We start from the raw sequence: 25,564 nt of genomic DNA, 5'->3' as shown, positions 1-25,564 counted from the left end.
GGCTTCTTGGAAGAGATTATATCTTTTAGGCAGCATGGTCTAGTGGATAGAGCATGAACCTAGGAGTCAGAAGGAGCTGGGTTCTAATCCCAGCTCAGCCACTTTGTCTGCTGTGTGACCTTGGCAAAGTCACTTGACTTCTCTGTGCCTCACTTACCTCGTCTGTAAAATGGGGACTAAGACTGCAAGCCTCATGTGGGACAGGGACTGAGACCAACTCGATTTACTTGTATCTACCTCAGCGCTTAGTACAGTGCCCGGTACAGAGTAAGTGCTTATTCACCATTCATTCACTCTATCATTTAATCGTATTTATTGAGCACTTACTGTGTGCAGACCACTGTACTAGGCGTTTGGAAGAGTACAATACAACGATAAACAGTCTGGGGGAGGAGGAGGTGGGGGGTGGTGATATAAATAAATTACCAATGTGTACATAAGTGCTGTGGGGCTGGGAGGGGGAATGAACAATGGAGGCAAGTCAAGGCAATTGGGAATGGAGTAGAAGAGGAAAGGGGGGCTTAGTCAGGGAAGGCCTCTTGGAGATGTGCCTTCAATAAGGCTTTGAAGCAGGGGAGAGTAATTGTCTGTTGGATTTGAGGAGGGATGGAGTTTCAGGCCAGAGGCAGGATATGGGCGAGGGGTCGGCGGTGAGATAGGAGAGAGCGAGGCACAGTGACAAAGTTAGCATTAGACGAGCGAAGTGTGCAGACCAAATTGTAGTAGGAGAGTAGTGAGGTGAGGTAGGAGGGGCAAGGTGATTGAGTGCTTTAAAGCCAAAGGAGGAGTTTTTGTTTGATGCAGAGGGGCATGGGCAACCATTGGAGTTTCTTGAGGAGCGGGGAAACTTGTCCTGAACGTTTTTGTAGAAAAGTGATCTGGGCAGCAGAGTGAAGTATGGACTGGAGTGAAGAGAGACAGGAGGCTGGGAGGTCGGCAAGGTGGCTGATGCAATAATCCAGGACGGATAGGATGAGTGATTGTATTAATGTGGTAGCAGTTTGGAAGGAAAGAAAAGGGTGGATTTTAGCGCTATTGTGAAGGTGGAACAGATAATTTGGTAGGTTTCGGGCATAAGAACCTTGGAAGGATGCTATCGACAAAGATGCCCTAATCGACTGCTTCACTGCTGCCCCAAGTTCACTGGGTGAGTCACTTCACTTCTCAGTGCCTCAGTTCCCTCATCTGTAAAATGAAGACTAAGACTGTGAGCCCCACATGGGACACGGACTGTGCCCAACCTGATTATCTTATATCTACCCCAGGACTTCATACAGTGCTTGGACCATAGCATGTGCTTAACAAATACCATTTCAAGAAACAGAAAACAACAACAACAAAAAAAAAAAACAAAAAAAAGCACAAAACAAAAAAAGCCACCTACGTTTTCTAGAAAGACAAATACAAACAAACCAACTTTAATTTTACAGGGCTGAGAGGCAGATGAGCTAAATGAACACTTTCCTACAACTAACTGCAGGGTTCAATATAAGAACTGTCATAATGAGATAGATATTCATTCCCTTAAGGGTGACCTAGAAACTCACTAAACAGTATCTAAGAGCCCCACCTGGACAGGTACTGTGAAATGGGGATTTTGAATCAATTGTAAACTAGATAAAGGATGGCAAGCAAACATACAAGATACCTGCTCCCGCCTCCCCTAAAAAGCCCCTCTGCCCACTCCGTCCACCAAGGCCCAGTTTAAGACTGGGCTTACCCCTGCTGAATTAACCACTTGCTGGCTTCTGCCACTTCTCCTAGACCTCCATCGACTGGTTGATGATGGTTTTGAAGAAGAAAACTTGACTACAGTTAGTTGAGCATCATGCAGCACAGGAGAAGCTGTATTACGTGCTCTCCGACAGAACTAGAATCATGGGTTGTTACTTCACTTTCTTTTCCCAGAGAAACATGGACGAGGCCTATTAATACTACTAAGCTGTAGCAGTCAAATATCAGCGTACCATTCAGAAGAAAACAAAGATCAAACGGCATACTCAGGCTTATTACTGCCAACACAGCACCATCAAGAGAACAAACAAATGCCTAAAAGCAAAAACTGATTTACCCTTGAAGAAAATTTCCTCACCCACTCTGACACACCATTTGATTGCACAACTGAAACTCAACTCCAGAACGGCTTTGGCATTCTGAAGGAAGCTAATAAAACAAAAGTAAACGTGGTATGTCAGAAGACAGAGAGACTTTCGTTACATCTGAAAATGAAAATTGAAGTCAGGGAGGAGGAACGTGAAAGAAAAGGCCTTCGGCAGCTTCCAGTCAGAAGTTTGGGAGATGGGGTGATTTAAAGAGGTGATTGTAGATGAGAGAAGGTTAAAAAAAAAAGAGAGAGTACTTGCCAGGGCTTCTCGCTATGGAACACAACCACGCTTTGGCCAGTTAATGAAGATGTGAGTCACATCAGAAAGAGAGACCAAAGACTTGGCTGACTAGCTTCCCAGATAATCACTGGATGCAGAAATTAAAGAGGCAGTAGCATCCAGGGTAAGTCACCCCCAGAAAGTTACGTTTCATTTGACTGCCTTAGGGAATAGTCCTGGATCAGCAAAGTTGCTCCTCAGATAGGAGAAAATGGGGAGACACTAGCCCCAAAGTAAAAGTAGATGAATTCAAAGTGAGGCACTGGACCCAAATGTAGTGATTAAGTCCATACTGCTATTAACTACATCACAAAATACCAGGTAATTAAAAAAAAGGTGATTCTAGGAATGTTACTTTTGAGATTATAGCACTTACCACTAAGCTTCCCCAAATGCTTCTGAAACTAGTCCTCAAAACACACCGGGAGGTGAACCGACAATATTCTCATCATTCCCAAAGGAGAAACAGGAGGCTACACGCTGCACTGGGAATCTGGGCAAGTTCTCACAAGCCCAGAGATACAGCAGGGGGGAAAAAAGGCCCAAATCTCAAGGCCTCAGTTCTTCAAGGTGTGATGAATGAGCTGCCATCACCCATTTCTTTTGAAGGTGTCCTTAAGACTTCGGCCAAAATCATAAAGGTAGAGTTGGTTAGAATTTTACTTATTAATGAGAACGCAAGACCCCTTAAGGTTTCCAGGGTCTTGGGGGTAAGCGCAGTGTAAAACTATTAGTACACACAAAGTCAGGACAGGGCCTACATCTGTTTGACAACTCTGGGAACATAACCGATGCCATTACTGGATCAGATCGAGAATAACTGGTTACCAAAAGTGTCTACAGAATGCTCAGAGGAACAGTGCGACAGTGCTTAATACGTGCTTTGCACACAATAAGGGCTTAACAAGTACCAATATTATTAGCATTAAGACCCTCACCATCCGCACATTCAGGGATGTACCATCCATCATTCACTACTGAGAGCTCACCTCCTCCAGAAGGCCTTCCCAGACTGAGCCCCCTCCTTCCTCTCCCCATCCTCCCTGCCTTACCTCCTTCCCCTCCCCACAGCACCTGTATATGTGTATATATGTTTGTATGTATTTATTACTCTATTTATTTTATTTGTACATATTTATTCTATTTATTTTATTTTGTTAATATGTTTTGTTGTTCTCTATCTCCCCCTTCTAGACTGTGAGACCACTGTTGGGTTAGGGACCGTCTCTATATGTTGCCAACTTGTACTTCCTAAGCGCTTAGTACAGTGCTCTCCACACAGTAAGCGCTCAATAAATACGATTGAATGAATGAATGAAAAAGTACGGGAAGCAGCGTGGCCTAGTGAAAAGAGCACGGACCTGGGAGTCAAGGGACCTGAGTTCTAATTCCAACTCTGCCACTTACCTGCTGTGTGACCTTGGGCAGGTCACTTCACTTCTCTGGGGCTGTTACCTCCTCTGTAAAACGGGGATTAAAGCTGTGAGCCCCATGTCGGTCATGGACTATGTCCAACCTGATTATCTTGTATCTATCCCAGCACTCAGTAAAGCGCCTGACACACAGCGAGTGTTTTTAAACCATAAACACAAAGTTTCCACCTCACCATGAATGTATCTAACCCCTTTACAACTTACCAGTATCTTCTGCATGCATTTACTTCCTACACTTACAAGCTTACAATTTCTATTAGGGTGCTTGACACTGAGGGCGGAGGGGGCATGTGTCTGATTCTCTCTCTCTCTCTCTCTCTCTCTCTCTCTCTCTCTCTCTATAGTTCTATATATATATTCTATATATATATATTATTCTATATATATATTGTTTCTCTCATGACTATTTTGTTTCCTCTATTGGGCTGAGATCTCTTCCCTGAGATCCTGTCAAGTAGCTCTGAACTCATCGTCACGTACACTGGTGTCTTTTCCCTTGAAGGAACCACATGGCCCAGCTCCCACTGAAGCTCATCTGCCTTTTTTTAAGTTCATTCACTTGGGCTTCCAGGAGTCTTTACACACACTCTCTCTCTCTCTCTCGATAAATATAGATCTATAGTTTGAGGTACTGAAACTTAGGTATGGCAGGGGAAAGGGAAGTGGAAGAAGCAGGATGGGGTGGGACAGTTACTCAGTTACCGGTAGCAGCACTGCGGTGACTAGAGAACAGAAGACAGGATGCTGGCATCAGAACAGATACTGCCACAGGGGACATGGACAACGAGACTAAGACCAACAAATGAATCATCACCTTCAGAAAGGGCACCAAAATCATGTTCACCAAAGGGCAGAGCGCATGCTGGGAAAGAGTGATAAGAAGACTCCTCCACCTCTCCAGAGGACACCCGCTTCAAGAGCACCCCAGACCCCTTGGGTGATGTCAGAATCCTCTTCTGGGACAGAATCGGAGAGGTGGTCAAAGAGGGCTTGAGGGGGGGGGCCGTGATCTTTGCTTCATGCACCAGAGTCCACTGGCCTATACAGCAGTGAGGGTGTGAGCCGGTAAACTGCATTGCTCTGGATCCTACTGAAGTGTCACCTCGTTCTTGGACTGGAAGTTATACCAGGGCAAGATGGATTCCTTGTCTTTTGGGGGATTTCTCTTCTAGGAACATGCCGAGGCATGTTGTCGACAACAAATTCCACAAGCTTACAACCCGCCATCTTAAGTCTTTCTTAACACCACTCTCAAGCTACTATGAATGACCCTCTTAACCTTTTGGCACCAATTGTTTTGGTGAACAATTAATTCCATGTTCATCTTATACATGGCTCTCAAGAGCATACAGACATTACTCATATCCCTAATGTACATTCTTTTCAGCCTAGCCCTCTCTTTCCAGCCTGACTCTCCAACTCTCCCAGCCATCCTGGTTGCCCTTCTCTGTACCATCTCCAGCTTTAAGTCTTTCCTCAAATATGGGGACTAATCCAGGACGTGGTATGCCAGGGGCATCGTGGCTTAATAAAAGCGGCAAAACCACATCCACTATTTTGTTTCTCTCCTATTTTGTTTACTCTATTGGGCCGAGATCTCTTCCCTGAGATCCTGTCAAGTAGCTCTGAACTCATCGTCACGTAGACTGGTGTCTTTTCTCTTGAAGGAACCACAAAGCCCAGCTCCCACTGAAGCTCATCTGCCTTTTTTTAAGTTCATTCACTTGGGCTTTCAGGAGTTTACCCCCACAGCATTTTACCACCCTGAACGGCTTTCGCCACCTGCAAACTTGGACGCTTTTCCATACACTCCCTCCCTCTTCCAGATCATTTCTGAAGATGTTTAATGAGTCTGGTCTCAGCCCAGACCCCCAGGGAACTCTACTACTTCCATTGCTTCTTGAAAAGTGGTCTTTTCTCCCTAACTTTCAACCATTTCTCTACCTGTGATGCAACATTCCTCCCAATCCACTGACTATTCAGCTGCTTATTCTTCATTTAATCGTATTTGAGAGCTTACTGTGTGCTGGGAACTGTACTTAGGAAAGTACCATACAACAATAACCCGTGACATGCCCTGCTCACAAGCCTCCGATATAGAGCTGTGTCAAATAGACCTATTTCTTCTATTTTCCTTGCTTAAAAACTTAAAATTTGGAAACAATAGCATGTTTTAGCACGTTAACCGAATCAGTTTTCATAAAACCTTCAGTTCTTCAATCAATCAACAGACTTTAATGAGCACTTACTGTGTGCAGAGCACACCTTCTTCATCTGGTTTTTCAAAGCTTGTGGGTTTTTCTTCCAACCACGTTATTCTAGGGCAGTTAGTTTCGAACGAACTATGAGGAAGAAAGGAGCAACTGAATGGAGAAGTGAAACTGAAGGTATGTTTGTACTTATCCTCTACTCCACCTGACATATGCTAGTTTAGTAACTACTGCTCAGCCACTTAAACGTAAGCTCTTTGAAGGCAGGGATCATGATGACCAGCTAACTCTATTGTAGTGTACCTTCCCAAACAGTACAGTTCTCTGCAAACGGTAAGCACTCAATAAATACCACTGATTGATTTAAAGACTCCAAATTAATTTTGAGGCATTAATTGTTCACCTAATCCCTCCTGTATTAGGGTAGGGGAAAAAGATCCAAGAGATTTTTTTCTTGTTAATTAATGCTGTTAAGACTAATAAACCATTCCTAATAAACACATCTTTATGCTGCAGCAAATATAATGAATATAACTTTGGGAGAAGTTTGATTAAAGAAATAGTGAATAATTACGGTATTTGCTGTTCAGTGCTTACTTTCTGCCAAGCAGAGTACTAAGCCCTGGGGCAGACACGAGATAATCCCCATCCCAGGTGGGAATCACAGTCTAAGTAGGAGGGAGTAGGATTTAATCTCCATTTTACGGATGAGGAAGTTGAGCTACAGAGAAGTTAAGTGAGTTACCCAAGGTCACACAGCAGTCAAAAATGGGGGAGCCGGGATTAGAAACCAGGTCCTCTGGGAACCAGGCCCGTGATCTTTCCACTAGGTCACACTGCTTCCCATATTGTACTGTACTGAAAGCTTATTTTAAACATAAAAGCTTCCCTCGACCTTGCAAATTACACAGCAATTGTCTATTTAATACTGCAGTTGTGAATTTAATATCATCTCAGCATTAATCATCATTTGGCATTGCTGCTTTCCAGGTTTTTGCTTTCTATTATGGATTTTCTAGTTAGCGGAGATCATCTTGCGAAAGTCCTGTCCTATGACAAGCTTCTCTTTGCTACTAATCTTGACCAAGTTGCATCATTTTTAGCTTCCTCACCGAAAAATATCCATTTAGCATCACTAGCACCTTTCATGAATTGAATATCTTGCTTCTCCTCCCCATCCCTGCCCCCCATTTGAATGAAGTGAGGCTCCGCACTCAGAAGGTCGAGCTTGAATTGAACTGTCTGCTCCCAGTCTCTAGACGGCAAACTCACTGTGGCCAGGGAGGAGGTCTTCCAACTCTGTCACCCTGTACTCTTCCAAGTGCTTAGTACACTGCGCTGTTCCTAGTAAGCACTCAATAAATACAACTGATTAAATGAATAATACTCAGCAACAACGTTCTGAGAGTATAAAGACGCCACGCTCCTGGGGCTAAGAGAAATGACTGCCAATCCTCATTCGAACCCTTGGCCCACTCTCCAGCTAACCGGATTCGGAATCCAAATTCAACTGTTGCACTTGTCTCGGGTCCCCAAACAAACTACACCTTCCCAGGATCGCTTACTACAGGTCACCTTTCCCAAGTCACAGCAGCCTCCGAAATCCGGGCATCCGTTACCCTTGTGAAGCAATGTGACTGGGTGGCTAGAGGACGGGCCTAGCCAGAAGGACCTGGATTCTAATCTGGGGGCAAACAGGGGTTGCGTCCAACACGATTTGCCCGTCCCCACCCCAGCGCTTAGTACAGCGCCCGGCACATAGCAATCCCGGCTCCACCACTCATCTTCCCTGTGACCTTGAGCAAGTCACTTCACTTCCTCATTTACTTCATCTGTAAAATGGCTATTAAAGCTACGAGTTCCCTGTGGGGACGGACTGCGTCCAAATTGATTACTTTGTACTCACCCCAGTGCCTGGCGCATAATAAACACTTTACAAGTACTATTACAAAACCAAAAGCGAAGCAGGACCAATAGACTCCGGGGCTAAATAAAAGGAAAGAAAAAAGAGAGCCAGGCCAAAACAGAAATGTGTGCTAGTAGAGATACTTTCCAAAAAAATTAACTGAAGCGTACGGTTATCAGACTACTGATCTACAATGTTACAGATATTATGTGACAGCAGGATCGAAACGACAGACTACAGACAGGATACCTGTGGGGTGCCGAAGGGGAGCTCGGATGCCGAGCACGTCTGCAAGGTTGGGTTGGGAAGGTCTCTCCCCCATCCCATGTTCTTTCCAAGCGCTTAGTACAGTGCTCTGCACCCAGTAAGTGCTCAATAAATATGACTGACAATGAATGAATGAAAGAATTGACCACCTCTGCCCTCGGAGCCAGCCGGCTGGGTCTCATCCCGGCTCCACCGCTTGCCTGCTGTGTGACCCTGGGCAAGTCCCTTCCCTTCTCTAGGCCTCAGTTCCCCCGTCCGTAAAATGGGGATTGCGACTGTGAGCCCCACAAGGGACAGGGGCTGCATCCAGTACAATTTGCCGGGCTCCACTCCAGCGCTTAATACAGCGCCCGGCACAGAGTAATAATAATAATTATGATGATGGCATTTGCTAAGCGCTTACTATGTGCCGAGCACTGTTCTAAGCGCTGGGGTAGATACCAGGTCATCAGGTTGTCCCACGTGGGGCTCACGATCTTAATCCCCACTTGACAGATGAGGGAACTGAGACACAGAGAATAAAATAACAACAATGATGGCTTTTGTCAAGCGCTTTCTACGTGCGAAGCACTGTTCTAAGCACTGGGGTGGATACAAGGTGATCGGGTTGTCCCACGTGGGGCTCACAGTCTTAATCCCCATTTGACAGATGAGGGAACTGGGGCCCAGAGAAGTCAAGTGACTTGCCTAAAGTCACACAGCTGGTCAGTAGCAGAGCCAGGATTAGAACCCGCCACCTCTGACTCCCGAGCCCAGGCTCTTTCTACTGTAAGCGCTTAACAAACACCACCGTTATGATGACGATGATGATGGTTATGACGATTGCTCCCTGGGCAGAGACAAGACCCTCCTGACTCCCTTGCACCTCATTCCCTCCCCACGGCCCCCACTCCCTCCCTCCGCCCTCCCCCCAGCACTTGGGTCTATTTGTACATATTTATTACTCTATTTTATTAATGATGTGTATAGAGCTATAATTCTATTGATCTATTTTGATGGTACTGGCACTTGTCTACTTGTTTTGTTGTCCGTCTCCCCCTTCTAGACTGTGAGCCCGTCGTTGGGTAGGGATCGTCTCCATCTGTTGCCAACTTGTACTTCCCAAGCGCTTAGTCCAGTGCTCTGCACCCAGCAGGCGCTCAATAAATACGATTGAATGAACTGTACTTTCCCAAGCGCTTAGTCCAGTGCTCTGTACCCAGTAAGCACTCAATAAAAACGATAGAATGAATGAATTGTACTTTCCCAAGCGCTTAGTCCAGTGCTCTGTACCCAGTAAGCGCTCAATAAAAACGATAGAATGAATGAATTGTACTTTCCCAAGCGCTTAGTCCAGTGCTCTGCACACAGTAAATGCTCAATAAATGCGACTGAATGAATTAATTGTACTTTCCCAAGCGCTTAGTCCAGTGCTCTGCACCTAGCAAACGCTCAATAAATGTGACTGAATGAATGAATTGTACTTTCCCAAGCACTTAGTCCAGTGCACTGCACCTAGCAAACGCTCAATACGACTGAATGAATGAATTGTACTTTCCCAAGTGCTTAGTCCAGTGCTCTGCACACAGTAAGCACTCAATGAATACGATGGAATGAATGAATTATACTTTCCCAAGCGCTTAGTCCAGTGCTCTGCACACAGTAAGCGCTCAATAAATACGATGGAATGAATGAATTATACTTTCCCAAGAGCTTAGTCCAGTACTCTGCACCCAGTAAGCGCTCAATAAATACGATTGAATGAATGAATGAGTTGTACTTTCCCAAGCGCTTAATCCAGTGCTCTGCACCCAGTAAGCGCTCAATACGATGGAACGAATGAGTGAATTGTACTTTCCCAAGCGCTTAGTCCAGTGCTCTGCACCCAGTAAGCGCTCAATAAATACGACAATGATTGAACTGTACTTTCCCAAGCGCTTAGTCCAGTGCTCTGCACCTAGTAATTGCTCAATAAATACGACGGAATGAATGAGTTGTACTTTCCCAAGCGCTCACTAAATACGATGGAATGAATGAACTATACTTTTCCAAGCGCTTAGTCCAGTGCTCTGCACCCGGTAAGCGCTCAATCAATTCGATGGAATGAATGAATTGTACTTTCCCAAGCGCTCAGTCCAGTGCTCTGCACACAGTAAGCGCTCGATCAATACAATTGATCGAATGAATGATCAAAGGATGCGGTCCCTCGTTCCTTTCCCATCAGGGTGGCTTGGCCCCCTCCCCGCTCCCCAGCGCTTAGTACAGTGCTCAGCGTCACAAACACCGTCATTATAATGATTCTTTTTAGACTGTGAGCCCACTGTTGGGTAGGGACTGTCTCTATATGTTGCCAATTTGTACTTCCCAAGCGCTTAGTACAGTGCTCTGCACATAGTAAGCGCTCAATAAATATGACTGATGATGATGATTCTTCCTCCCCGCCTTGGGGGATGAGCCCGCTGTTGGGTAGGGACCGTCTCTATAATGATAATAATAATAATTGGCATTTGTTAAGCACTTACTACGCGCAAAGCACTGTTCTAAGCGCTGGGGAGGATCCAGGGGTGATCAGGTTGTCCCACGTGGGGCTCACAGCCTTCATCCCCATTTTATAGATATGTTGCCAACTTGGACTTCCCAAGCGCTCAGTACAGTGCTCTGCACACAGTAAGTGCTCAGTAAATCCGATTGCATGCATGAAGGAATGAAAATACCACTATTGCTGGTAGAGAAGCAGCGTGGCTCAATGGAAGGAGCACCGGCTTGGGAGTCCGAGGCCGTAGGTTCATTCATTCATTCAATCGTATTTATCAGAGTGCTCACTGTGTGCAGAGCGCTGCCTTACGTCCTTCCCCTCCCCGCAGCACCTGTATATATGTTGGTACATATTTATTACTCTATTTATTTATTTTACTTGTACATATTCTATTTATTTTATTTTGTTAATATGTTTTGTTTTGTTGTCTGTCTCCCCCTTCTAGACTGTGAGCCTGCTGTTGGGTAGGGACCGTCTCTAGATGTTGCCAACTTGGACTTCCCAAGCGCTTAGCACAGTGCTCTGCACACAGTAAGCGCTCAATAAATACAATTGAATGAATGAATGAATGAATACTCTATTTATTTTATTTTGTTAATATGTTTTGTTTTGTTGTCTGTCTCCCCCTTCTAGACTGTGAGCCCGCTGTTGGGTAGGGACCGTCTCTAGATGTTGCCAACTTGGACGTCCCAAGCGCTCAGTCCAGTGCTCTGCTCACAGTAAGTGCTCAATAAATCCGATTGCATGCATCAATAAATACGATTGAAGAAGAAGATGAAGGAATGAAAATACCACTATTGCTGGTAGGGAAGCAGCGTGGCTCAATGGAAAGAGCACCGGCTTGGGAGTCCGAGGCCGTAGGTTCATTCATTCATTCAATCGTATTTATCAGAGTGCTCACTGCGTGCAGAGCGCTGCCTTACGTCCTTCCCCTCCCCGCAGCACCTGTACATATGTTTGTACATATTAATTACTCTATTTTACTTATACATATTCTATTTATTTTATTTTGTTAATATGAGCCCGCTGTTGGGTAGGGACCATCTCTAGATGTTGCCAACTTGGACTTCCCAAGCGCTCAGTCCAGTGCTCTGCACACAGTAAGCGCTCAATAAATCCGATTGCATGCATGAAGGAATGAAAATACCACTATTGCTAGTAGGGAAGCAGCGTGGCTCAATGGAAAGAGCACCGGCTTGGGAGTCCGAGGCCGTAGGTTCATTCATTCATTCATTCAATCGTATTTATCAGAGTGCTCACTGTGTGCAGAGCGCTGCCTTACCTCCTTCCCCTCCCCGCAGCACCTGCATATATGTTTGTACATATTTATTACTCTATTTATTTCTTTTACTTATACATATTCTATTTATTTTATTTTGTTAATATGTTTTGTTGTCTGTCTCCCCCTTCTAGACTGTGAGCCCGCCGTTGGGTAGGGACGGTCTCTAGATGTTGCCAACTTGGACTTCCCAACCGCTCAGTCCAGTGCTCTGCACACAGTAAGCGCTCAATAAATACAATTGAATGAATGAATGAATGAATACTCTATTTATTTTATTTTGTTAATATGTTTTGTTTTGTTGTCTGTCTCCCCCTTCTAGACTGTGAGCCCGCTGTTGGGTAGGGACCGTCTCTAGATGCTGCCAACTTGGACTTCCCAAGCGCTTAGCACAGTGCTCTGCACACAGTAAGCGCTCAATAAATCTGATTGAATGCATCAATAAATACGACTGAAGAAGAAGATGAAGATGAAGGAATGAAAACACCACTATTGCTGGTAGGGAAGCAGCGTGGCTCAATGGAAAGAGCACCGGCTTGGGAGTCTGAGGCCATAGGTTCATTCATTCATTCAATCCTATTTATTAGAGTGCTCCCTGTGTGCAGAGCGCTGCCTTACATCCTTCCCCTCCCCGCAGCACCTGTATATACGTTTGTACATATTTATTACTCTATTTATTTATTTTACTTATACATATTCTATTTATTTTATTTTGTTAATATGTTTTGTTGTCTGTCTCCCCCTTCTAGACTGTGAGCCCGCTGTTGGGTAGGGACCATCTCTAGATGCTGCCAACTTGGACTTCCCAAGCGCTTAGCACAGTGCTCTGCACACAGTAAGCGCTCAATAAATCCGATTGAATGCATCAATAAATACGATTGAAGAAGAAGATGAAGGAATGAAAATACCACTATTGCTAGTAGAGAAGCAGCGTGGCTCAATGGAAAGAGCACCGGCTTGGGAGTCCGAGGCCGTAGGCCCATTCATTCATTCAATCGTATTTATCAGAGTGCTCACTGGGTGCAGAGCACTGCCTTACGTCCTTCCGCTCCCCGCAGCACCTGTACATACGTTTGTACATATTTATTACTCTATTTATTTTACTTATACATATTCTATTTATTTTATTTTGTGAATATGTTTTGTTGTCTGTCTCCCCCTTCTAGACTGAGCCTGCTGTTGGGTAGGGACCGTCTCTAGATGTTGCCAACTTGGACTTCCCAAGCGCTTAGCACAGTGCTCTGCACGCAGTAAGCGCTCAATAAATCCGATTGCATGCATGAAGGAATGAAAATACCACTATTGCTAGTAGAGAAGCAGCGTGGCTCGATGGAAAGAGCACCGGCTTGGGAGTCCGAGGCCGCAGGCCCATTCATTCATTCAATCGTATTTATCAGAGTGCTCACTGTGTGCAGAGCACTGCCTTACGTCCTTCCCCTCCCCGCAGCACCTGCATATATGTTTGTACATATTTATTACTCTATTTATTTCTTTTACTTATACATATTCTATTTATTTTATTTTGTTAATATGTTTTGTTTTGTTGCCTGTCTCCCCCTTCTAGACTGTGAGCCTGCTGTTGGGTAGGGACCGTCTCTAGATGTTGTCAACCTGGACTTCCCAAGCGCTTAGCACAGTGCTCTGCACACAGTAAGTGCTCAATAAATACGATTGAATGAATGAATGAATGAATACTCTATTTTATTTTGTTAATATGTTTTGTTGTCTGTCTCCCCCTTCTAGACTGTGAGCCCGCTGTTGGGTAGGGACCGTCTCTAGATGTTGCCAACTTGGACTTCCCAAGCGCTCAGTCCAGTGGTCTGCTCACAGTAAGCGCTCAATAAATCCGATTGCATGCATCAATAAATACGACTGAAGAAGATGAAGATGAAGGAATGAAAATACCACTATTGCTGGTAGGGAAGCAGCGTGGCTCAATGGAAAGAGCACCGGCTTGGGTGTCCGAGGCCGTAGGTTCATTCATTCATTCAATCGTATTTATTAGAGTGCTCACTGTGTGCAGAGCGCTGCCTTACGTCCTTCCCCTCCCCGCAGCACCTGTACATATGTTTGTACATATTAATTACTCTATTTTACTTATACATATTCTATTTATTTTATTTTGTTAATATGAGCCCGCTGTTGGGTAGGGACCATCTCTAGATGTTGCCAACTTGGACTTCCCAAGCGCTCAGTCCAGTGCTCTGCACACAGTAAGCGCTCAATAAATCCGATTGCATGCATGAAGGAATGAAAATACCACTATTGCTAGTAGGGAAGCAGCGTGGCTCAATGGAAAGAGCACCGGCTTGGGAGTCCGAGGCCGTAGGTTCATTCATTCATTCATTCATTCATTCAATCGTATTTATCAGAGTGCTCACTGTGTGCAGAGCGCTGCCTTACGTCCTTCCCCTCCCCGCAGCACCTGTATATATGTTTGCACATATTTATTACTCTATTTATTTTACTTATACATATTCTATTTATTTTATTTTGTGAATATGTTTTGTTGTCTGTCTCCCCCTTCTAGACTGTGAGCCCGCTGTTGGGTAGGGACCGTCTCTATAGGTTGCCAACTTGTACTTCCCAAGCGCTCAGTCCAGTGCTCTGCACACAGTAAGCGCTCAATAAATACAACTGAATGAATGAATGAATGAATTCTCTATTTATTTTATTTTGTTAATATGTTTTGTTTTGTTGTCTGTCTCCCCCTTCTAGACTGTGAGCCTGCTGTTGGGTAGGGACCGTCTCTAGATGTTGCCAACTTGGACTTCCCAAGCGCTCAGCACAGTGCTCTGCTCACAGTAAGCGCTCAATAAATACAATTGAATGAATGAATGAATGAGTACTCTATTTATTTTATTTTGTTAATATGTTTTGTTGTCTGTCTCCCCCTTCTAGACTGTGAGCCCGCTGTTGGGTAGGGACCGTCTCTAGATGTTGCCAACTTGGACTTCCCAAGCGGTCAGTCCAGTGCTCTGCACACAGTAAGCGCTCAATAAATACGATTGAACGCATGAAGGAATGAAAATACCACTATTGCTGGTAGAGAAGCATCGTGGCTCAATGGAAAGAGCACCGGCTTGGGAGTCCGAGGCCGTAGGCTCATTAATTCATATTTATTAGAGTGCTCACTGTGTGCAGAGCACTGTCTTACGTCCTTCCCCTCCCCGCAGCACCCGTATATACGTTTGCACGTATTTATTACTCTATTTATTTTACTTATGCATATTTTATTTATTTTATTTTGTCAACACGAGCCCCCTGTTGGGTAGGGACCGCCTCTAGATGTTGCCAACTTGGACTTCCCAAGCGCTCAGCCCAGTGCTCTGCACGCGGTAAGCGCTCAATAAATCCGACTGAATGAATGAATGAATGAGTGAGTGAATGAATGAATGGGGATTCCGGCCCCAGGATGCGCAGCCCTCCCCCGCCCGTCCGGGGGGCATTTACCTGCTCCGAGGGAAGGGAAGGAGGAAAAGATGCGTCCGGGATCGGGATTGGGATTGGGATCGGGATCGGGAGCAGGTGCGGGAAGCGGCGGTGGCTAGTGGAGGTGAGCGAGAGCGTGCGCGCCTGCTTCTGTCCCTCCCGGCCTCCGTAGATCCAGCGCCGGCGGTGCTACCTTCTAACCCGTCCCCGCCGCCTTCACTTCCGGGTCAGCCCATTTTCCGCCCCCCCCGCCCCTCCCAGTTCCTAACTCAGCCCCTCCCGAAGCCTCCCGGAGGGTCGCGCCGTCTATCGCCCGATTTCCTCGGTTTTCAGCTTTTTTTCCGCCCCCAGGCCGCTCGTCTATTTTCCCGGCGCCGCCCGCCCGGAAGGGTCCGCCCTCAAAAGGGGTCCGGCCGGCGGCCGGCGGCGCCCCGGCCCCGGGTTCCGAGCGGAAGGCGCGCGCGGGAGCCCCGCGGTGGGAGGAGGAGGAGGAGCCGGTGGGGATCGCTCGGCAGCATGAAGAAGGAGCAGGTGCTGCACTGTCAGTTCTCCGCCTGGTACCCCCTCTTCAGGACCGTCACCATCAAGAGGTGCGGAGGGGCCGCGGCGGCCGTGCGCGGCACCGACCGCCGGGGGGCGCGCGCGAGCACGGGGGGGGGCGCGCGCGCACCCGCGCCCGTCCGTCCGTCCGTCAACCCATCGGTCCTATTTCATTCATTCATTCCGTCAATCAATCAATCAATCAGTCGTATTTATTGAGCGCTTACTGTGCGCAGAGCACTGCACTATCATTCATTCATTCAATCAATCAATCAATCGTATTTATTAAGCGCTTACTGTGTGCAGAGCACTGCACTATCATTCATTCATTCAATCAATCAATCAATCGTATTTATTGAGCGCTTACTGTGCGCAGAGCACTGCACTATCATTCATTCATTCAATCAATCAATCAATCGTATTTATTGAGCGCTTACTGTGTGCAGAGCACTGCACTATCATTCATTCATTCCATCAATCAATCGTATTTATTGAGCGCTTACTGTGTGCAGAACACTGCACTATCATTCATTCATTCAATCAATCAATCAATCGTATTTATTGAGCGCTTACTGTGTGCAGAGCACTGCACTATCATTCATTCATTCCATCAATCAATCAATCGTATTTATTGAGCGCTTACTGTGTGCAGAACACTGCACTATCATTCATTCATTCAATCAATCAATCAATCGTATTTATTGAGCGCTTACTGTGTGCAGAGCACTGCACTATCATTCATTCATTTAATCAATCGTATTTATTGAGCGCTTACTGTGCGCAGAGCACTGCACTATCATTCATTCATTCAATCAATCAATCAATCGTATTTATTGAGCGCTTACTGTGTGCAGAGCACTGCACTATCATTCATTCATTCCATCAATCAATCAATCGTATTTATTGAGCGCTTACTGTGTGAGGAACACGGGACGGGACTATCATTCATTCATTCAATCAATCAATCGATCGTATTTATTGAGCGCTTACTGTGTGCAGAACACTGCACTATCATTCATTCATTCCATCAATCAATCAATCGTATTTATTGAGCGCTTACTGTGTGCAGAGCACTGCACTATCATTCAATCAATCAATCAATCGTATTTGTTGAGCGCTTACTGTGTGCAGAGCACTGCACTATCATTCATTCAATCAATCAATCAATCAATCGTATTTATTGAGTGCTTACTGTGTGAGGAACACGGGACTATTGTTCATTCATTCAATCAATCGATCGTATTTATTGAGTGAGCGCTTACTGTGTGCAGAGCACTGCACTATCATTCATTCATTCAATCAATCAATCAATCGTATTTATTGAGCGCTTACTGTGCGCAGAACACTGCACTATCATTCATTCATTCATTCAGTCAATCAATTGTATTTATTGAGCGTTTACTGCGTGCAGAACACTGCACTATCATTCATTCATTCAATCAATCAATCGTATTTATTGAGCGCTGCTGTGTGCAGAACACTGCACGATCATTCATTCATTCATTCAATCAATCAATCGTATTTGTTGAGCGCTTACTGTGTGCAGAACACTGCACTGTCATTCATTCATTCATTCAATCAATCAATCGTATTTATTGAGCGCTTACTGTGTGCAGAACACTGTACTATTATTCATTCATTCATTCAATCAATCAATCAATCGTATTTATTGAGCGCTTACTGTGTGCAGAACACTGCACTATCATTCATTCGTTCATTCAATCAATCAATCAATCAATTGTATTTATTGAGCGCTTACTGTGTGCAGAACACTGCACTATCATTCATTCATTCATTCAGTCAGTCAATCAATCATCAATCGTATTTATTGAGCACTTACTGTGTGCAGAGCACTTCACTAAGCGCTTTGGAAGTAATAATAATAATAATAATAATAATATTTATTAAGCGCTTACTATGCGCAAAGCAGTGTTCTAAGCGCTGGGGAGGTTACAAGGTGATCAGGTTGCCCCACGTGGGGCTCACAGTCTTCATCCCCATTTTACAGATGAGGGAACTGAGGCACAGAGAAGTTGAGACTTAATAATAATAATAATAATAATATTTATTAAGCGCTTACTATGCGCAAAGCAGTGTTCTAAGCGCTGGGGAGGTTACAAGGTGATCAGGTTGCCCCACGTGGGGCTCACAGTCTTCATCCCCATTTTACAGATGAGGGAACTGAGGCACAGAGAAGTTGAGACTTAATAATAATAATAGTAATGATGGCATTTGTTAAGCGCTTACTGTGTGCCAGGCACTGTTCTAAGCGCTGGGGAGGTTACAAGGTGATCAGGTTGCCCCACGTGGGGCTCACAGTCTAAATCCCCATTTTACAGATGAGGGAACTGAGGCACAGATAAGTTAAGAGACTTAATAATAGTAATGATGGCATTTGTTAAGTGCTTACTGTGTGCCGGGCACTGTTCTAAGCGCTGGGGAGGTTACAAGGTGATCAGGTTGCCCCACGTGGGGCTCACAGTCTCCATCCCCATTTTACAGATGAGGGAACTGAGGCCCAGAGAAGTGAAGTGACTTGCCCAAAGTCACACAGCTGACAATTGGTGGACAGCCGGGATTTGAACCCATGACCTCTAACTTCAAAGCCCCTGCTCTTTCCACTGAGCCATGCTGCTTCTCTAGCTGTCTATCTGATCTGCTTGGATCCACCCCAGCGCTTAGTACAGTGTCTGGCGCATACTTAAGCACTTAACAAATACCATAATATTATTATTGATACAACAGAACAGAGTTGGTAGACGCGTTGCCCGCCCACGACGAGTCTAGAGGGGGAGACGGACATTAATGGAAATAAATCCATTTAAAGATCGAATCCGTTCCTCCTCCCTTTGCGGGAATGTCTCACGGTCTTCCTGCATTATGGCCCCGGATCGGGAGGGTTTGCTTTTCTTAGTTATGGAAAAATCCCCGCCTCTCCTCCTGGGTTGTCTGCTGCTGGAGACGGGGCTACTAAGGTATACGGTGTACTAAGCGCTTAGTACAGTGCTCTGCACCTAGTAAGCGCTCAATAAATACGATTGATGTTGATGATGATACACGGGGAAAGGCCAGTTTGTGTGTGTTTGTTTGAGCGGGTGTGTGAGGGTGTGTTTGGGTGAGCTGCTGGAGAGGGGGCTTACCTCTTCTAAGGTGGGAGGTTGAGTGAGTGAGGGAGTGTGAGTGTGTGTTTGTGTGTGTGTGTGTGTGTTTGTGTAATGTTGACCTGGAGGGGTCCACCAACTAATTGTGGCAGGGGACGTGTCTTCCAACTCTTGTACTGGGCTCCCCAAAGCGCTTAGTACAGTGCTGTGCACCCAGTAAGTGCCCACTTGAGAAACAGCACGGCCTAAGGGAGAGAGCACCGTCCTGGGAGTCACAAGGTCATGGGTTCTAATGCCGGCTCCACCACTTGTCTGCTGTTACCTTGGGCAAGTCGCTTAAATTCTCAGTTCCCCCATCAGTAAAATGGGAATTAAGACTACGAGCCCCGTGTGGGACAGGGACTGAGTCCAACCCGATTGTCTTCTGTCTACCCCGGCGCTTAGAACAGTGCCTGGCACCCAGTAAGTGCTTAACAAATACCATTATTATTATTATTTTTATTATTATTATTATGAAAATCACACTCAGCCCTTGAGGAAGCGCCATGGAGTCGGCAGACAGGTTTCCTGCCCTTGAGGAGATTATAATCTGTCCGGGGAGACGGACAACTCGAATTGTTATTTGGAGAGGTGGACGCTCAAATTGTAATTTGGGGGAAGAGTTTAATGGGATGGGCATAAGTGCTGTAGGTGGGGATTAAGGGACAAAGTTGATCTGTTTATTTTGCAGATACTTCAGAGATAGTAAATGCATAATAAATGCCCTTCAAATAGTGGGATGGTGGGTTGGCTCTTTTAGTGTGCAGAGTGGATCCTGCAGTATTTAAAGTGAATGTATGTTGCCGTGGATCGGGTTGAAGGGCAGACGATATGGACGGTGATAATGATGACGACGTAGCAAATCGCCAGTCGTGATGGGGAGTCAGTGAATTTTGGTTTTCCAGATTCCAAGGAGCGCCATGAGCTTGCGTTGGGCTGAGTCTCCCCGAAACCCAGCCAGTGTGGGCATGTGCCGACTGCCATTTAGGGCTGGTGTTGGGCTGGTTTTGTTTATTAGGCACTCATTGTGTACCAAAGCGTCATGCAAAGCATTGGAATAGATAGACTGCCCTCCGCCCAGCCTGATTAACTTGTATCTACTCCAGTGCTTGGCTCTTAGTAAGCGTTTAGCAAGTCCCATAATCATCATTACTGTAATCTTCATCTAAGAAGCATCATCAGAGAAATAGCGTGGCTTAGTGGGTAGAGTGTACTCCCAGGCCAGGGAGGTCCTGGGTTGTAATCCTGGCTCTGCCAATTGTATGCTGTGTGACCTTGGCCAGGTAACTTCACTTCTCTGTGCCTCAGTTGCCTCATCTGTAAAATGGGGAGTAAGACCCCATGTGGGATGCCCTGATTACCTTGTCTCTACCCCAGCACTTAGAACAGTGCTTGGCACATAGTAAGCGTTTAACAAATACAATTATTGTTATTATTAATGATAATAATAATAATAACAAATGCCATTATAATAATAATTATTAAGATCATTAGATCCCTGTCCCACAAAGGGCTTACAATCTAAGAGGAAGAGCAAGTAATAATACTGGTATTTGTTAAGCGCTTACTAAGTGCCGAGCTCTGTTCTAAGCGCTGGGGCTATACATGGTAATCAGGTCGTCCCACGTGGGGCTCACAGTCTTAATCCCCATTTTACAGATGAGGTAACTGAGGCACGGAGAAATGAAGTGACCTGCCCAAAATCGCAGAGCTGACAAGTGGCGGAGCCGGGATTAGACCCACGACCTCTGACTCCCGAGCCCGGGCTCTTTCCTCTAAGCCACGCGGCTTCTCCTTTTCACCCGATTTAACAGATGAGGAAACTGAAGCCCCAAGAGGTTAAATGACTACCCAGTGCCACAGAGGAGGCCAGTGGCAGAGTGGCAGTGCCTGAATCCCAAGTCCCCAAACTCCCTGTTCCAGTCTCCACAAAGCCACATTCATTCATTCATTCAATCGTATTTATTGAGCACTGACTGTGTGCAGAGCACTGTACTAAGCGCTTGGGAAGTACAAGTTGGCAACATATAGACGGCACTACCATCCTTCCCGTCTCACAAGCCCGCAACCTTGGTGTCATCCTCGACTCCGCTCTCTCATTCACCCCTCACATCCAAGCCGTCACCAAAACCTGCCGGTCTCAGCTCCGCAACATTGCCAAGATCCGCCCTTTCCTCTCCATCCAAACCGCTACCCTGCTCATTCAAGCTCTCATCCTATCCCGTCTGGACTACTGCACTAGCCTCCTCTCTGATCTCCCATCCTTCTGTCTCTCCCCACTTCAATCCATACTTCATGCTGCTGCCCGGATTATCTTTGTCCAGAAACGCTCTGGACATATTACTCCCCTCCTCAAAAACCTCCAGTGGCTACCGATCAATCTGCGCATCAGGCAGAAACTCCTCACCCTGGGCTTCAAGGCTGTCCATCCCCTCGCCCCCTCCTACCTCACCTCCCTTCTCTCCTTCTACTGCCCAGCCCGCACCCTCCGCTCCTCCACCGCTAATCTCCTCACCGTACCTCGCTCTCGCCTGTCCCGCCATCGACCCCCGGCCCACGTCATCCCCCGGGCCTGGAATGCCCTCCCTCCCTCTGCCCCTCCGCCAAGCTCGCTCTCTTCCTCCCTTCAAGGCCCTGCTGAGAGCTCACCTCCTCCAGGAGGCCTTCCCAGACTGAGCCCCTTCCTTCCTCTCCCCCTCGTCCCCCTCTCCATCCCCCCGTCTTACCTCCTTCCCTTCCCCACAGCACCTGTATATATGTATATATGGTTGTACATATTTATTACTCTATTTATTTATTTTACCTGCACATTTCTATCCTACTTATTTTATTTTGTTGGTATGTTTGGTTCTGTTCTCTGTCTCCCCCTTTTAGACTGTGAGCCCACTGTTGGGTAGGGACTGTCTCTATGTGATGCCAATTTGTACTTCCCAAGCGCTTAGTACAGTGCTCTGCACATAGTAAGCGCTCAATAAATACGATTGATTGATTGATTGATTGATTGATATAGACAGTCCCTACCCAACAGTGGGCTCACAGTCTAGAAGGGGGAGACAGACAACAAAACGAAACATGTTAGCGAAATGAAATGTGTGGAGGGAGGGCATTCCAGGCCAGGGGGAGGACATGAGACTTCCTGACTCCCAGTTCTGTGTCACCTGCTCTTCATTTTTCATCTTTGCTTTACTTGTAACCTGTTTCAACTGCTCACCCTATTGCACACTTGTGCAGCAGTGCTTCGAAGTAAGGCCTTAGTCCTGTTTCTGAAAAGACTCAGGCAAGATCTGATGCCCCAAGCCCCCCGCGGCTCTCCTGGGCCGGCCCTGGACTGGACCAAGGTGATCCGTGCTGGCTGAGTCAACCCACTAGAGCTGTGAGATCCAGTCTGTCCAGGACTCTTCCCGGGGGCTGGGAATGGCTTAGATTTGATGACGGTGAGAAGAGAAGAGTTGTGTAGGAAGGTAGCTGCTTGGCTCACCCATCACCCCTCCCTACCCTATCCCAGAAGGCCAGGTTAATCATTCAGCTGCAAGTGGAAACACACCTTTCGTCAAGATTAGTAGTACCCACTGTAGTAGTGTCCCAGACCCTCACTGTGCACCCCTGCAACCAGAACCAACGTGGATTTTCTTCTCTCTCAGTGCCTGCCATCCTCCTGAGTTCATTCATCCGGGCCCCAGTATTTCCTAACAGATTTCCGTTTCTTGACACGTTCATTTCTTTTAGGTTTAAATGAGTTAAATGAGTATATATGTATATATGTTTGTACATATTTATTACTCTATTTTACTTGTACATATCTATTCTACTTATTTTATTTTGTCAGTATGTTTGGTTTTGTTCTCTGTCTCCCCCTTTTAGACTGTGAGCCCACTGTTGGGTAGGGACTGTCTCTATATGTTGTCAACTTGTACTTCCCAAGCGCTTAGTACAGTGCTCTGCACACAGTAAGCGCTCAATAAATACGATTGATTGATTGAGTTTTCCCTCACTAAAGCTAAATCCCACCGGTCGAAGTAATCCGATGAGTCCGGTTTGACCTCCAATGGCTACCGATCAATCTGCGCATCAGGCAGAAACTCCTCACCCTGGGCTTCAAGGCTGTCCATCCCCTCGCCCCCTCCTACCTCACCTCTCTTCTCTCCTTCTACTGCCCAGCCCGCACCCTCCGCTCCTCCGCCGCTAATCTCCTCACCGTACCTCGTTCTCGCCTGTCCCACCATCGACCCCCGGCCCACGTCATCCCCCGGGCCTGGAATGCCCTCCCTCCCTCTGCCCATCCACCAAGCTAGCTCTCTTCCTCCCTTCAAGGCCCTGCTGAGAGCTCACCTCCTCCAGGAGGCCTTCCCAGACTGAGCCCCTTCCTTCCTCTCCCCCTCGTCCCCCTCTCCATCCCCCATCTTACCTCCTTCCCTTCCCCACAGCACCTGTATATATGTATATATGGTTGTACATATTTATTACTCTATTTATTTATTTTACTTGTACATATCTATCCTATTTATTTTATTTTGTTGGTATGTTTGGTTTTGTTCTCTGTCTTCCCCTTTTAGACTGTGAGCCCACTGTTGGGTAGGGACTGTCTCTATGTGTTGCCAATTTGTACTTCCCAAGCGCTTAGTACAGTGCTCTGCACATAGTAAGCGCTCAATAAATACGATTGATGATGATGATGACGATCTGTTAGAAGCCTACGGTATCCGTGGAAGGAGAGGAGCTGCTACACCTCCAGAGCCAAGCACGGGGTTGAATGCCAACCCACTGGTTTCTACTCTGTGAACTCTTCATGCTTTCAGTTCATTCATTCATTCAGTAGCATTTACTGAGCACTTACTGTGTTCACGGCACTTTACTAAGCACTTGGGAGAATACAATCCAGCAGTAATAAACAGACACATTCCCTGCCCACAATGTGCTTAAGGTCTAAAGTTCAGCAGGGAATGTTCACCAATAGCAAAACAACAGCTGCTAAGATTGTACATATTACAAGAAACAAAGAGCCAAGGATATGGGTTGCACACATAGAGCAATACACTGCTAGCATTCTCACCCTAAGCGGTAAAACTCCAGAATGGAGTTACTTCCCATCTGCTCATTTGTTAGCACTAATGCTGTAGAGTGATCTGGATTGGAAATGTGTGAGGACTTATTTCATGATTCATCTCCCTTTTTCTTTAATGGTATTTGTTAAACACTTATTATGTGCCAGGCATTGTACTAAGTGCCGGGGTAAATACAAAGTAATCAGATTGGACATGGTCCACGTCCCACATGGGGCTCACAGTCTTAATCCCCATTTTACAGAACAGGTAACCGAGGCACTGAGAAGTGAAGTGACTCGCCCATCACGCAGCAGACGCTTTTTGGTAACTGAGGCACTAATATCACACAGCAGACTTTTCAGCCCTTTTCTCTGAGTTGCCCTTTTTACCTCTCATAATTCCCTCGGTCAGGAATCAACTTCCTGCAACTCCAGATCAGCCAATCAGTCAATCAGTGGTGTTTATTGAGCATTTTACTGTGTGCAGAGCACTCTCTTAAGCACTTGGGAGAGTGCAGTGCTCTGGGGCTGGTTGACTTGTTCTCTGTCCAGAAGGAGCTCAGAATCTAGAGGGAACTCAACCACCAAATTGTCAAGTAAGGCGGAGAAATGTTTTTAAGGTGTTTAATTTCCAGTCACTCTCAAGCGGTAAAAGGAAGGATCTATTCAGAATGAAACCCTTGTCTGTAGGGAAGCAGCAAGGCCCTCCAGACTGTAAACTCATTTTGGGCGGGGAATGTGTCTGTTTATTGTCGTAGTGTACTCTCCCAAGCACTTAGTACAGTGCTCTGCACACAGTAAGCACTCAGTAAATGATTGAATGAATGAATGAATAAAAGAAAGAGCACAAGCCTGGGAGTCTGAGCACTTGAGTTTCCATCCTGACTCCACCACATAAGTGCTTTGTGACCTTGGGCGTGTCACGTAACTGCCCTGTGCCTCAGTTCCCTCATCCGTAGAATGGGGATTCAATACCTGTTCTCCCTCCCCCTTAGACTGTGAACACTGTGTGGGACCTGATTATCTTGCACCTACCCCAACACTTAGTACAGTGCTTGGCACGTAATATGTGTTTAACTACCACAATTCAATTAATTAATGATGGATTCACCCTCAGACAATTAATTGAGCAATAATCAGAACTACTGTTGGCCAAAACACAAAATCTGTGCATATTCAGCACGGTCAGTCAAGGATATTAGGTGTTGTCTATAGGCAGGGTACAATATTAAGCACCGAGGAAGCCTAACCAAGATGAAACTAGCTCGAGTCCCTGCCTTTGAAGGGCTCACGGTCAAATTAGCAGGGGGGCGACAGGTCAAACCTCAAAACATAAATCAACAGAGAGGAATCGATCGGTTAATGGTTCATCCGAAATGGATGCCAGGTGAGTAACTTCAGAATACTTTTGTTTCAA

At 46.0% G+C, this 25,564-nt stretch overlaps 2 protein-coding genes across 4 annotated transcripts in view; one reads left to right on the top strand and one right to left on the bottom strand.

The window, feature by feature from the left end:
• Positions 1-15,583, bottom strand: part of NUDT5 (nudix hydrolase 5) — a 35,168-nt gene extending 19,585 nt beyond the window's left edge. Inside the window, exon 1 of one of the 3 annotated variants that reach the window (XM_038741441.1) lies at positions 15,448-15,583. The gene's annotated coding sequence lies outside the window, so the exon portion shown is untranslated. Of the gene's footprint in view, positions 1-2,071; positions 2,141-6,066; positions 6,089-15,447 lie in introns of those variants that run through there. The other 2 variants (XM_038741440.1, XM_038741439.1) reach the window with 2 other exon arrangements.
• A 295-nt stretch (positions 15,584-15,878) lies between these two features.
• CDC123 (cell division cycle 123) overlaps positions 15,879-25,564 on the top strand; it is a 56,205-nt gene continuing 46,519 nt past the window's right edge. Inside the window, exon 1 of the mRNA XM_038741222.1 lies at positions 15,879-16,016. Within this exon, the coding sequence (XP_038597150.1) occupies positions 15,943-16,016 (74 nt within the window). The 5' untranslated portion in view covers positions 15,879-15,942. The remainder of the gene's footprint in view (positions 16,017-25,564) is intronic.

The sequence above is a fragment of the Tachyglossus aculeatus genome (assembly GCF_015852505.1).
Source record: "Tachyglossus aculeatus isolate mTacAcu1 chromosome 12 unlocalized genomic scaffold, mTacAcu1.pri SUPER_6_unloc_1, whole genome shotgun sequence".
NCBI classification, from domain to species: domain Eukaryota; kingdom Metazoa; phylum Chordata; class Mammalia; order Monotremata; family Tachyglossidae; genus Tachyglossus; species Tachyglossus aculeatus.
The sequence above is the reverse complement of the archived record's forward strand: the minus strand, read 5'-3'. Positions and strand labels throughout refer to the sequence as shown.